The 13,823-nt window shown below is 45.9% G+C and overlaps 1 protein-coding gene across 1 annotated transcript; it reads right to left on the reverse strand.

Annotated features, from left to right (window-relative positions):
• Positions 1 to 6,592: 6,592 nt before the first annotated feature.
• LOC138883961 (uncharacterized) lies at positions 6,593 to 13,381 on the reverse strand. The gene is made up of 9 exons (XM_070164690.1): positions 12,969 to 13,381; positions 10,931 to 11,091; positions 10,019 to 10,097; positions 9,884 to 9,973; positions 9,297 to 9,363; positions 8,726 to 9,099; positions 8,548 to 8,569; positions 6,758 to 6,868; positions 6,593 to 6,652 (listed from the first exon to the last, which is right to left on the reverse strand). Exons 1-9 carry the CDS (start codon positions 13,379 to 13,381, stop codon positions 6,593 to 6,595), a joined length of 1,377 nt encoding a protein of 458 aa, XP_070020791.1.
• Positions 13,382 to 13,823: the final 442 nt, after the last annotated feature.

A 13,823-nucleotide genomic window follows, 5' to 3' on the forward strand; every position in this document is an offset into this window, starting at 1 on the left:
TGTACCCCACCACCTCTATGATAAGGGAGAGGGTTGTTGCGGACATTGGGTGCGACTTCCTTTACCTGTATGACCTTGTTGTCAATTAGCGTCTGGATTTTATCCTTCAATGTTCGGCACTCATCAGTGGTGTGCCCCTTCATATCGGAGTGGTACGCACAAGTTTTGTTCAGATTGACCCATTGGGATAGATTCTATAATGCCACAGCGGGAATGAGTGTGACATAACTAGCTGCTTTCAACCTTTCATACAGTTGGTCGATGGGTTCAACAATGGCGGTGTATTGTCTGGGTGGCTTGCAGTCAAAGTTTGGTCGTAGTCTTGGATAATTTTGACGAGTTGGGGGTGATTGGAAATGAGATGGTTGAGACTTATAGGTGTGATGGACAATGGCTGGTTGGGAATATCTGGGAGATGATGGTTGATATATTTGGCAGTGGTGCTTGGTATGTGGGTGGAGGTGTTTGATTTGTGGGTGAAGGTGTTTGATATGTAAGTGGAGATTTCGGGCCCTGGGCCACCATTATTGCCCCAACATCTCTCTTCTTTGATATACCGCCTGATTGTAATGCCTTGTTTGTGGCCTGTAGTGCCTTAAAGTTCGTTACCATCCCGCTTTTGATGCCTTCCTCAATTCTTTCCCCAAGCTTGATGATATCGGAGAACTTATGGTTTTCAATAACCATCAACCTTTCATAATACTGCGGATCCTGTGCTCTGATGAAGAACTTGTTCATCTGTTCCTCGTCCAAAGATGGCTTGACCCTGGCAGCTTCCAACCTCTAACGAATAGCATACTCGTGGAAAGTTTCAGTAGGTTTATTCTTAAGATTTTGGATGTAGAAAACATCCGGTGCGTTCTCTATGCTGAACCTGAACCGGTCCATGAAATCCGACACCATATTCACCCAATTAGACCATTTCTTGGGATCTTGGCTGATGTACCAGGACAAAACATCTCTAGTAAGACTCCTCATAAAGAGTTTCATCCGAATCTTTTCATCCTTTCCGACCCCGATGAGCTTGTCACAATAGGTCTTCAAATGAACCCTGGGATCACCTGTACCATCAAACATCTCGAACTTAGGAGGTTTATACCCTTCTGGCAGTTCTACATCTGGCTGTATGCATATGTCTTTATAGTTCAACCCTTCTATTCCTTTACCATCTTCGACACCCTGAACTCGACTCATCAACTTCTTGAGTTCTTCAGCCATGTTTTTAATGAGCAGGTCCTTCTTGGAGGATTTTGGTGTATAGGAGATTGGTTGGATAGAATGAGGTACAATTTCTACGTATATAGGGTTGCTTTGATGGGTGCCAGGGACTTGGGTGTAATGATGGTAATTGGTTGAGTTTTGAGGATCGGGAATGGGTTGTGGCGTATTCTGAGGAGTGTGATAAGTGGAGGTTGTGGGTAATGAGTTAGTTGATGGCGATGTTGTGGCGGAGTTGGTATTGGCAAGGGATTGAGATTTTGGGGTGGAGTTGCGTATTGATTTGGTGTAGGTGGTGTATACGGTAAAATCGAAGGGTCCAATTCCTCGTCATTAAGGCATTTCGGGAAGTCATCTCGAGATCCCGAGGCTGCAGGGTTGCGGTCGAGTTCTCTCCATCGATGTCCATTTACGCCCGACCCAACGACGATGTCGGGGACGGGGAGTTCCCAAGACGGGCAGGTAGCATTGACATAGCCTGGCGTCATGTCTAGCCATCCTATCTCCATACCTTTACAATTAATGTATTTTGTACTATGTTGTGATTCCCCTCCTATATAAAGGGAATCCTTGCCATTTTGTAGGACTCTCCCATTGTTTCTCCAACTATTCTACACGAGATAAATAATAATTCTTTCTCTCTCTCTCTTTTCTCTCAAACGTATTCTCCCGGCACTATTGCTCATATTTATTGCCTTCATACTTGTTCTTCATTTACTGCTTATCATTGGCCATATAGAGCCCCCTTCAACTATATCCTAATTGTTAAGCCTTTCCCGATTATCCCCGATAGCTCTAGCCCAAGCTCAGGCATCGACCTCGAGATCCCTCATCGGTCAGTCCGAGGCTTGAATAGCCAACCCCTCGGTTCGGTTATAATTCTACCTTAGCTCGCATTTTATCTTTATCTTCACATATCTAGCATCAACTGCTTAACAACTAGCATAAAAATAGATCACATATTTTTAGAATCCCATCAACAAATTTAATTGTTATTACCATTTTTACGGCAAACAGTTTGGCACCCACTGTAGGGCTAAAAATAATAGTGATTATTTTCTTGCTGGTTTTGTTACACAACGTAAAGTTATCTTTCACACTTTTTCTTATCCAAGATCTTCGATTTCAGGTCAAAATGACTGGCTCAGTAAACAGAGTTGAGAACGACAACCTTGAAAACCACGGTGGATGTTTCAATTGTTGGCGCGCCACCGCAGAACCCCGATAACGCACCTGGATCGATTCCAGTGGAAGCGGGTTCGCAAGACGCACAACAGGTCGATGAAACCACACACACCGACAGGAACATACAACATGGCGACCAACAGGAAGCCTAAAAAACCCCAGCCCGGGAAGAACGACAAGTTAGTCTTTATGTTATTTTTGAAATTTTGCAGGCACAATAGCTAGCCCTCGCTCAGCTACAAAGCCACCCGAAGACTCTCAGCACAATAGCACCGGAAGCTACTCCCCCGGCCGAATAGATACCGGAGAGATCGAGCAACAACGGATCGGTAGCCGGCCCTGCCATCATAAAAATGCTCGAGGATCTCACCAAAAGGATCGAATCGGGCGAGAAAATGATAGCAACCAACGACAAGAAGGTCGAAACCTATAACTTTAGGGTCGACCAAATCCCGGGCGCACCCCCAATCCTGAAAGGTGTAGATTTGAAAAATTTCGTACAACAGCCGTTCCCAGAGGAAGCGGCGCCGATACCCATTCCAAATATGTTCAGAATGCCAGAACTCCCAAAATACAACGGGACCTCAGATCCCAACGAACACGTCACTGCCTATACGTGCGCAGTAAAAGGCAACGACATAAAAGACGATGAGATCGAGTCCGTCTTACTAAAGAAGTTCGGAGAAACACTCTCTAAGGGGGCCATGATGTGGTATCACAACCTAGCTCCCAACTCCATAGACTCATTTGCCATGCTAGTAGACTCCTTCATAAAGGCACATGCCGGTGCCATCAAAATAGCAACAAGGAAGTCCGACATATTCAAGATTAAGCAAAGGGAGAATGAAATGTTGCGAGAATTCGTATCTCGCTTCCAAACGAAATGAATGGAACTACCCCCAGTCTCCGACGACTGGGCGGTGTAGGCCTTCACTCATAGCCTGAATGAACGAAGCTCAGTGGCCTCAAGGCAGCTGAAAGAGAATATGATCAAGTATCCCGTCGTAACCTGGTCGGACGTCCACAACCGGTATCAGTCAAAGATCAAGGTCGAGGATGACCAGCTGGGAGCCCCTTCGGGCTTAGTATATCCGAGCAGACTCCTGGCGAAGGAGTCGAAACCGAATAGAGAGAGGTATCAGTCGTACCCCGAAGATAGGAGGAATGCCCTAAGATGCAATCCGCCTTGCAACAATCGATTGGTGAACCAAGGACAGAACTCATGGGACTCATCAATAGAGGCGGATTCGATGGGGACACAGGGCCAACAGGGGCACCTCGCCTATCAGAATACAACTTCAACGTCGACGTATCAGACATCGTGTTCGCCATCAGCAAAATCAGGGACACCAAATGCCCCATACCTATATAGTCGGATCCTTCACAAAGGAACTATAACTTGGTATGCGAGTTTCACAACTCACACGGACACAAAATCGAGGATTACCGACAGCTCCGGGAGGAAATGGCCCGGTTACTCGATAACGGACACCTTCGGGAATTCTTGAGTGGCCGAGCTAAGAACCGGTCCCGAGAAAGAGAAACAACTAAAAAGAACAAAGCAGACGAATCCCAACACGTCATCCACACGATATTTTAAGACACGCCCTCAACTGTATTCAAATAAAGGAGCACATTACATCCGCCAAACAAACGCCGAAATCCAAGAGCGCCATCGCCACTAAGGTATAATCATCTTCCCCTTTTCTATTTTTTATTTTGGGATAACTTTTGCGCAGGCCATTGACCAAAGTAGTCGAGATGCTGATCCAGCTCGAGGACCTCAGGGCTTCGAAGTGTCCGTTGTACTCTTTTCCTTCGACTGAGTTTTTATCCCAAAATGGGTTTTTACCGGTAAGATTTTTAATGAGGCAGCGTCCATGCGCTACCTAAGGAAGATCCAAAAGGCGTACAAGGCTTCTTTTGCAATCGACCCCGAACACTGGAGGGCATCCCTCTAAAGGTCATCCACTCGGAAAAACCAAGAAACGCCAAACACGGTTCCAATAAGAGATGATGTACCAGGCCAAATGGTCAAATGAACCGTGTTCGCATAGGCCGGACCCACGGCAACAAAACAACATGTACTTATGCCAAGCAATCAAGGAATATCTTTCACCAAAGCATATCGTACTCCAAAAGAAACTCAACATTTTCAAAACAAGGATCCCTCCACCGAAAATGCCCCGAAATACTCGGAGATTGGCGTTAGCAACTCGGCACCTACATAAACTCAGGATCAGAACTCCAAACTCATAAGCCTTCAATGAGGCAGCATAGAAATTACAAAACATCTCCAGGAAAAAAGAACGCCCCGAATACTCAGAGACTGGCATCATAACCTCAAGGTCGAAATCTCCAAAATCGTAAGCCCTCAACGAGGCAATCCCGAGCTTGAGTAATGGCTCCCGAGCCTAAACAAACTCGATGACACGAAGACTGTCACCAATCGCCATTCATTTACAAACCTAAGGCCATAAGACCCCGAGCAGGCAGACTCGGTCTGGTAAATACCTATTTAAGGCAACAACGAAAACTGTAAGACCTCAAGCAAGGCATGAATCATACTTGTGCCAAGTATCAACGAAAACTGTAAGACCTCAAGCAAGGCATGAATCATACTTGTACAAGTATCAACAAAACTGTAAGACCTCAAAAGGCATGAAAATTTTGTAAGACCTTACTACATGCATAAACTCAATCCTGAAGTTTAGGTTGTATATCGCATTTGTAAGACTCCCGAAAAGGCATACCCTCGATATAAACGCCTAAACTACTACACTCGGGGACCAAAAATGGCTCCGGCCAAACACAAATGACTACGGTCATATGGTTGTACCAGCCAAATTAATGCGACTCGGGGATGCCCGACCGTTGCTACAAAATCATAGGCCATTACTTCGAATATACTTCGAAAAGAACCGGTTAAACATGCTACACTTGACAGGAAAAAGAGCTTCAACCATGTCAGCTCCAAATAACAAGGCTTCGAGCTATTCAGTCCACGAGCCAAACCTTGCGAAGTGCTCGAACATTGCCGCAAACAACCTGAAATCGAGGTTCTTCTCGAACCGACGACGGGTCAGGCAAAATCATTTCAAAAATCCTTAACGAGAGGAAAATAAAGCCTACATAAAAGGTCACAATGACCAAAAACGTAAGAGCCACTGTCGCTAGCTTAAAATTTGAAAGTTTGAGGGTTAAAATGAGCTCGAGTCGTAATCCGATTCGGATACTGGACCCAAAATAGTTAACTATACATGCCTAAGGGCAAAGCATAAGGGCCATTGCCGCCAGCTTAACGAGCCTCAGGGCCACACACATAAAAGGTCGCTTTGACCCACGACATAAGAGCCATTGTCGCCAGCCCACTCAAATACAAAACTTGAGGGTCGATTGAGCTCGAGTCGAAACCCGACTCGGAGACTAAACCCAAAATAGTTAAAATGCATATGCCCAAGGGCAAAGCGTAAGAGCCGCTGTCACCGACCTAACGAGCCTCAGGGTCGTATCACGAATCTAAAGATTTCTACTGGCTCAAAAGTCGAATCGACCTGGGTAAAATCTTGACAACAGAAGACAAAAATTGCGGGGTTTCCCCCTTATACATACAGGTGATAAAATACAAGCTCCATTTACAACATACTGTGAAAGCTATATACACAAGAACAAGGCAGGAAATAAACGTCCACCCTCAGTGACTATGGCCTGACGGCCCCTTCATCGCCATCTTCAACATTGGACAAAAGGAACTTGGCATCATACTCCTCCCCCTGGCTTGCTCGATCTCTTCCGAGAGATCAAAGCCCCTGGTGTGAATCTCATCGAGAATTTCCCTCCGAGATTTGCATTTCATATACTCCTTGCTACTGCTTGTACAATTGAGGGCTCTCTTCAGTTCAACTTTAACAACGGCAGCACTCTTTGAATATGCTGCCGCTTTCTGTCCCGCCCTAGTGCTGCTCATCATGACCTTGACCTGGACATTCACCACTTCGTTTTTCGCCTTCGAAAACTTGGATGAAAGCCTTGCGATCATATTCGCCCATGCATAATCATTAGCGCGAACAGACCAAATTTGCACCTCAAGAGCAGAAACCATGGCTAAAGAACTCTCTTTGGCTGCAAAATGGGTACTTACATGCTCATGCAGCTCGTTGAATTCGCGTTTGGCTCGACCAACCTCGCCCTAGAGCTGGCCCAACTCCTCCGCCTTGTTCTCCAACTGAAATATCAAAACATTAATCCGCTGAGATGAAAAGGGGAGTGCAAGCCAGCATGGAATGCAGGGTACCTGTTTTTCCAGGCAGCTCTCACGGCTCTGGACCCGATCCACCTCGCGCCGCAGGGAAACCAGTTCGCTTTCCTTTTCTGCACAAAGAAGCTTAAGGGATTTTTCCCTATCTAAAGCCTCCCGCAATGGGGCCTCACAGCGAAGCAGCTCGGATTTGAGCCTGTCGAAGGCCTGTGAAAGAAAACTAAATGAAAAAAGAAAGGCACGAGACCGAAATAATCTTATAGCGATAAAAAGCTTACTATAAGGCCGAGCCACTGAGCCTCGCCAAAGACCGAGCCAATATCCGATGGCTTACTACCTTCAGAAGATAGCCAACCAATCGAATCGCTTCTTCTTAACCGTTGAGAAGGAGTCGCCCCACTGCAAGCCCCTTCACACCCCGGAGCCCCTTTTCGTTTGTCATCAATCCTCGATCCCGAGGCCGACAATCTCTCCTCCTCTCCCAGAGGACATGACCTCATTTTGGAAAAATTTCCGATACCTGCAGCAGTTGAGTTAATAAGCCGAAAAGAAAAGTGCCATTTTCAGGAAGCAAAACACCGGACACCTACCATGACACTTCGCCTCCCATCTCCCTTTGGACAGATCTCGCCACTAGTGCCTATAATATATCGAGCAAGCTGCCAGCTTACGAGACCACTCAGCTAAATCAAGGACCTCGTTTGGCGACCAATGAGTTGCTACAAATATGGAACAGAAAGATATCATTACGGAGCCCGCCTCCGGTCAAAACGATGATAGTTCAGGTGAGACACTTACGTGTGAAGTTCCATTTCTCAGGAAATGGCAAAAATTCTCTAAGTATGGCATCGGTCATTTGGATCTGAACAAACTAATTCATCCATCCACGGTCCTCGTCCTCTTCGCTACCAACAATAGGAGCTCGGGTGGACTGACGCTGTAGAGTGACCAAACCCCGGTAACACAATGGTCGATATAACCTCACGAGATGAGTGAGGGTAAACTCTATCCCGGCCTTATTGGCGAAATATCTCATCGTCTGCACTATTTTCCAAAGGAAGGGGTGAGCATGCGCCAAGGTAACCCGATATCCCCAACAGAAATCAAGCACGACCTGGTCGGGGGGACCTTATGCAAAAATATGCATGTATATGCTCAAAAAACCCCTCAACGTATGTCACGATGATCTCCTCGGAAGAAGGTACTTATAATACCGCACCTTATCCCTATCCGTAATCTTTTCTAATTATTTCAAGGTTTTCCTCTCCCACGGATGAGATGATCCTCGACACGTTCTCCCGGTGACCCAGAACATTAGGAGGCCTCCCCAGCATGATGGCTCTCCTCGAGGCTGGCTCACCGGGAACCAGCGGTGCGTCACCATCACCAACCAAATGCGGAGCGTTGGAAGAACTCCCTTCTCCTTGGAGGTCGGACATCGACGTAGCTATCATGGCTACGACAGAATAAGAGGAGAAAGATGTGGATCTGAGCAAAAATTTTGAGTTGAAGCAACGGAAGAACTAGCACAAAACCTAGGCTCTGTGGAAGAGGTAGTCCCTCAAAGTAGTAGAATCACCATTGGAAAGGCAAGTGAATGGATATATAGGGGCAAAGCAGCAAATTCACGCCTACCCAAAAGGCCAATTAATTCTGATCGCGTTAACATCACCCTCTCCTAGGGAAATGTACTAACAGAATCACTCTAGGGCCCCTTTACTAGATTAAGTAAATGTTGCTACCCCATAGAACTCGAGAAGCTGCAAGACCTCGAGGGCTCCTCAATATCGCCAGCGCCGGTCCGTTAGAAGCTGTCAATTTAACCCCAGGGCATGGCCAGATTTGAGGGCCCCGGTCGCTCTAAGAACGGGTTTCGAAAGGCTAACGTCAAAAGTCAAAAGTTTAAATCTGCAAAATCAAAGGAACAAAAAAAACTTAAAGAAGAAAAGTCCCTTTTTTTACATTGCCAAAAACGTATCCACAAGAGGCATCTTTACAAAATCCATCCCCTGGGGATTGCATACAAAAGGAAAAAGAAAGGACGTAAAACTACGGGGGGACTACTCTTCATTACCGCTATCTTTGCCCTCGTCTGTGATAAACAAAATCGCCAATTCTCTCTCCAATTCACAGGCTTCCTCGAGATCAACTGACAGATCGATGCCCCTGGCTTCGATCTCCTCTAGGGTAGCTAGCTTTTGCTCAGCTACTATCGATACGTCACCAGCTATTTTATGCGTCGTTGTTGCGTCATCTAGATAAGTGGCAACATTTCTTTCAATCTCGGACTTGGCCGCGGCCAAGGCAACAATCTCCTTGTGAGCATTCTTGAGAAGATCATGGGATGAAGCCAAATCCTTAGTCGCTACCTCACTTTGCTTCCTCAGCCCGAGGATCTCTGCGTTCAGTCGACTAATTTGCGAACCATTTTGCTCGACCTACAAAAGAAAGGTAAGCCAACTTGTGTCGGAATATGGGAGCAAAGGTCGGGTACAAGCAGGGCAAAATATCTGCGCAGTGAGATCAGCTTTTTCCCGGAACGCTCTCTCCAAAGTAGCTCGGAGCTCTCCTAATTCTTTCTCTCCTCAGGCGGAGTGAGCCTCCGAATCCCGCAGCATCGAGGTAAGCTTCTTACACTCCTTTTCGCGATAAGAAAGCTCCTCGCGGAGCTGAAAGAGGGCATGATCATACATATCCTTGCACTGCATCATAGCAGAAGAGTTAGAAAAGTGAAGAATGACGTCCAAGACTAAAAGAAATATACGAAAGATAGCCATCACCTGCTGCATGAGTCCCTCCGCCACCTTGATGGTGCCAAGAGCGTCAAGACCGAAGTTATCGCTAACATTGTCAAGGATGTTGGCAAGGGAGCCTCCCCCCTTTAAAAGGAATCCATGCTTTGACGGTGTTCGCTTCTTGAGTGTCCCTCAGTTCCCCTGACAAGACATGAAAGCATGAGATGAAATCATTCTTGTCGCCGATTTCATAAAAGGCAACCCCTGCTCCTGAAAAGCTCCGGACCCCGACCCTTCAGGATCAATGGCAATGGTCCCCCCAACGGAAACCGTGCCAAACCCGGTCATGTGATCTGAGGCCACACTAACACCCTCCTCAAGGGTCTCCGGTTTGCGGGACCAACCTGAGTCGGTCGTTCCAGAGTCAGCATCATCCGATTGAGGCACCTGCGAGGCTCCCGCACGCGACCTCATCCTTCGTACTAACTGGCACTCATCCTCATCCTCATCCTCAGTGTCTGGATTTGCCTCTGAAGTTAAAGCAGAGGTCCTAGTAGCATCTTGATACGGGAGTGACCTGGGTCACTTTGCCATAAGAGGGTTAATAACTGCCTTACTTTACCTCTTCTTGCCCTTGCCAGGCTCCGAAGCCTCCATTTCACCACCATAGGGCGGCCTCATCTCCATATTCTCATCGAGGCCTGCACAAGCACGATAACCATAATTTGTCAGCATAAGGGACGCAGAGAGAAACGCAAATCTAAGACATAGACAACAAATGAGTTCTACCATGATTCTTGGCCACCCATCGCTCCTTAGCCAGGTCAGTCCAAGATCGAGCATGATACGGGAACGCTATGTCCAACCGTTTGGTCCACCCCAAAAAATCCGAAACCGCCTCAAGGTACCAAGCGATGGCTATGTGAAACGACAAAGAGGTCATCATTCCGAGGGAAAGGGAAGAAAATTACAAAACATGGTTAAGGGAAAACCGCTTACGCTGTGTGTTCCATCTCTCCAGGAAAGGCATCTTTCGAGCCGGGATGATGTCCGAGGTCCTTACCCGAACGAACCTACTCATCCATCCTCAATCCTTCCCCTCATTGGTGCTCGAGAAAAATGATTTTTTGGATCGATTATGCAGCCTGATCAAACCTCGATAAAATCGAGAGCTGTACAACCTAATCAAATGGCTGAGGGTAAAAGTATCGCCCACAACCCCTTCAGTAAAATGATGGAGCATCAGTACTATCCTCCAGACCGAAGGATAGATCTGACCGAGCGTCACTTGATATTTGTCACAAAAATCAAGGATAATCGGATCTATTTTCGGGGGGGGGGGAGGAAGATTCAGAGGAATCATTGGGACCCAAGGTAAACGGGTAGGAATAGAAGTGAAGGAAGCCGGCTTTGCAGTCCGTTATATTTTCATCAGGGTCGGGAATCTCCACCTCCACTGCCTCGCTCCATAGACAGTCTGTCCTTACCGCTTCTACGTTGGTCACGACACTAATGTATTGGGACACATGTTCACATCGGCCCGATGTGGATGAAGTGGCATAGATGGTAAAATCTTTTGACATATCAAGCATGGAGGGAGTGCACTGTTCCAAAGTGGGTATCACTTCGGCTCTCTCCTTAGATGACGGAGATGAAGATGCAGCTTCATTCCACCGAGGAACCGTTTTAGAAGTCCTGACCATAACAATGGTAAAATGTTCTCACAGAAAGCAAGATAGAAGAGTGTAAAGGAAGATGGATATGGACTCATGAATTTGAAGATGCTACGAAGATAAGGATTATCAAATAGTCGATATATTTATAGGAACCGCTTGGGCAGCGGAAAGGACGAGCCAATAGCGATTCGTGGGTTCCTCGATAATCGCATTTGATGGCGACCCTTGCATGATTTTCTGGGGCATGGCATTTAATGCTCTTACAGGTTGATGACATGGCAATGATGCCCTCGGAACGACAACTCAAAATTGTTTCCTATTACTTCGTTCTAGGAAACGCAGAGACTATTTGTATACGGTGAAATCAGAGTGTCCAATTCCTCGTCATTAAGGCATTTTGGGAAGTCATCTCGAGATCCCGAGGCTGTAGGGTTGCGATCGAGTTCTCTCCCTCGATCTCCATTTATGCCCTACCCAACAACGATGTCGGGGATGGGGAGTTCCCAAGATGAGCAGGTAGCACTGACAGAGCCTAGCGTCACGTCTAGCCGTCCCATCTCCATACCTTTACAATTAATGTATTTTGTACTATGTTGTGATTCCCCTCTTATATAAAGGGGATCCTTGCCATTTTGTAGGGCTCTCCCGTTGTTGCTCCAACTATTCTACATGAGATAAATAATAATTCTTTCTCTCACTCTCTTTTCTCTCTAACGTATTCTCCCGAAACTATTGCTCATATTTATTGCCTTCATACTTGTTTTTCATTTACTGCTTATCATTGGCCATATAGAGCCCCTTCAATTATATCCTAACTGTTAACCCTTTCCCGATTATCCCCGCTAACTCGAGCCCAAGCTCAGGCATCGACCTCGAGATCCCTCATTGATCAGTCTGAGGCCCGAATAACCAACCCCTTGGTTAGGTTATAATTCCAGTTTAGCTTGCATTTTATATTTATCTTCACATATCTAGCATCAACTGCTTAACAACTAGCATAAAAATATATCACGTATTTTTAGAATCCCATCAACAAATTTAATTGTTATTACCATTTTCACGGTAAACAGGAGGATTTTGTGGATGTTGGGGAGGTGTTGGGTTCTTTGTGTTCTGTTGGTTGATGTAGGGGACATTCAGGGTGAGTGACAAGTTTGCTAAGTTCCGAACTTGCTCAAGTTCTCCTTGCACTTCTAGTATCTTTTGTTCCAATCTCAGGACTAGATCATTTGGTGCCAGAGTACTTCGTCCATCTGAAGTTTCTGCGTTCTCAACATTCTCCTTTCAGACACCACTTAAGTCGTCCATTTTTGTTTTTCCTTTACCTTTGGTATTTATTGGAGAAGGAGAAGGTCGAGGGCCTCTAGATCTGGTATGATACGTTGATGATGCTTGTATGAGTGAACCAACCTAAGGAGATGGGAATAATCAAAATAAGGAAAAACAAAAGGTAACAAGTCAGTAAGGATTCTGAAACGTTTGCAATATTTAAACACATATTATGGAAATGTAAATTCGTGTCCTAATTTGGAAGCCTCGTTATGCCCGACGTAGGCCTAGCGACAAATATGTTTGGAGAACTTTGGATGCCAATAAATACTTCATTTCATAATGTAAAAAAAGACGAACCCCCAAACGACACTAAGATAATGGAAAAGTAAGTCACTACTGGCACTTGGCCTTATTACACTTAGGAAAGCAAATAAATCTAGCCTACTTGGTACTAGAAGGACCTTCCCTAGATTCGATCTTCCTAACTCCATCATATAGGTCCCCCAGCTCGCGCAGACCTAGCAACAAGTAGGCTCTGGCCAAATGTCCTCCTTCAGTCCTTTTAGCGTTTTGGCAATCCTCGATCTCTTTATGACTTTAACTTACAGCTCCACTATTCCTCACTCCAGATATTCCAACTTCCTATTAGAAGTGACTGCCATTTCTTTCCATTCTTCGATCAATCTCACATTCCTCTCATGTATTTCCTGGTGCTCATTCTCAGAGTTGTGGACCCTCTTGCGTAGCCTGTTGTATTTGACTTGAGCTTCAACTTCTTTGTCTATGATTCTATTCCCTCGGCCGACTCCTGGCATCGCCATTCCTTTTAGATTGTCCTCTAGCCATGCTGGGTAGAGAGGTTCACACCCCGCATGATACCTGTCTGGATCAATGTTGTTCTTTTCCACAAAGATTTTGCAGTGCCACATGTGCTGAGCTTGACACTTGTAAGGGACGTCGTTGTCTTGAAAGTTTGCTATGAAATGACTCATCTTAGCAACCCTTGGTACAACCTGTTTCTTGTATGCTTGCCTCATAACTCGGATATGGACATAAAAGTATATCCCTCTCAACCCAATCAGCACCAGGTGTGGAGCGTCCCTGGATCTGATGATGAATTCATCTGTTGGGAACCATTCAAACATCCATTGCACCTGTTCCTCGATCAGATTGTCGAAGAACTCTACCTATTCTTTGGCACATTCCGACTGAGCAAACCTGTCTGGAATGTAAGTCATCCGCTTGGAGTAATGGAATACAATATGGTCGTTCCAACCCCTTCGCGAAAGTTCTTGGTGATAGTGACTTTTTGAATATGTTCTAATAACCACAACTACAACAACAAGTTACAACCCTTGAAATGCTTGACCCCTCTTTGACAGCGCTCCAGAGCCCTGTAGATCTCGGCTATGATCATGGGGACTATAGTGTATGTCTATCCATTGATCCCTTCCATCAAAGTCTTGGAGACCCTGGCCA

The sequence above is a fragment of the Nicotiana sylvestris genome, chromosome 2 (assembly GCF_000393655.2).
Source record: "Nicotiana sylvestris chromosome 2, ASM39365v2, whole genome shotgun sequence".
NCBI classification, from domain to species: Eukaryota; Viridiplantae; Streptophyta; class Magnoliopsida; order Solanales; family Solanaceae; genus Nicotiana; species Nicotiana sylvestris.

Excerpts from the sequence above, each read along its gene's own strand:
- LOC138883961 (XM_070164690.1), bottom strand. The coding sequence starts at position 13,381 with ATGAGGCAAGCATACAAGAAACAGGTTGTACCAAGGGTTGCTAAGATG. Across the intron at positions 11,092-12,968 it reads AGGAAGTTGGAATATCTGGA|GACTTCTAAAACGGTTCCTC; the intron begins GTGAGGAATAGT and ends TGTTATGGTCAG. Across the intron at positions 10,098-10,930 it reads TTCATCCACATCGGGCCGAT|GCCTCGATGAGAATATGGAG; the intron begins GTGAACATGTGT and ends GTGCTTGTGCAG.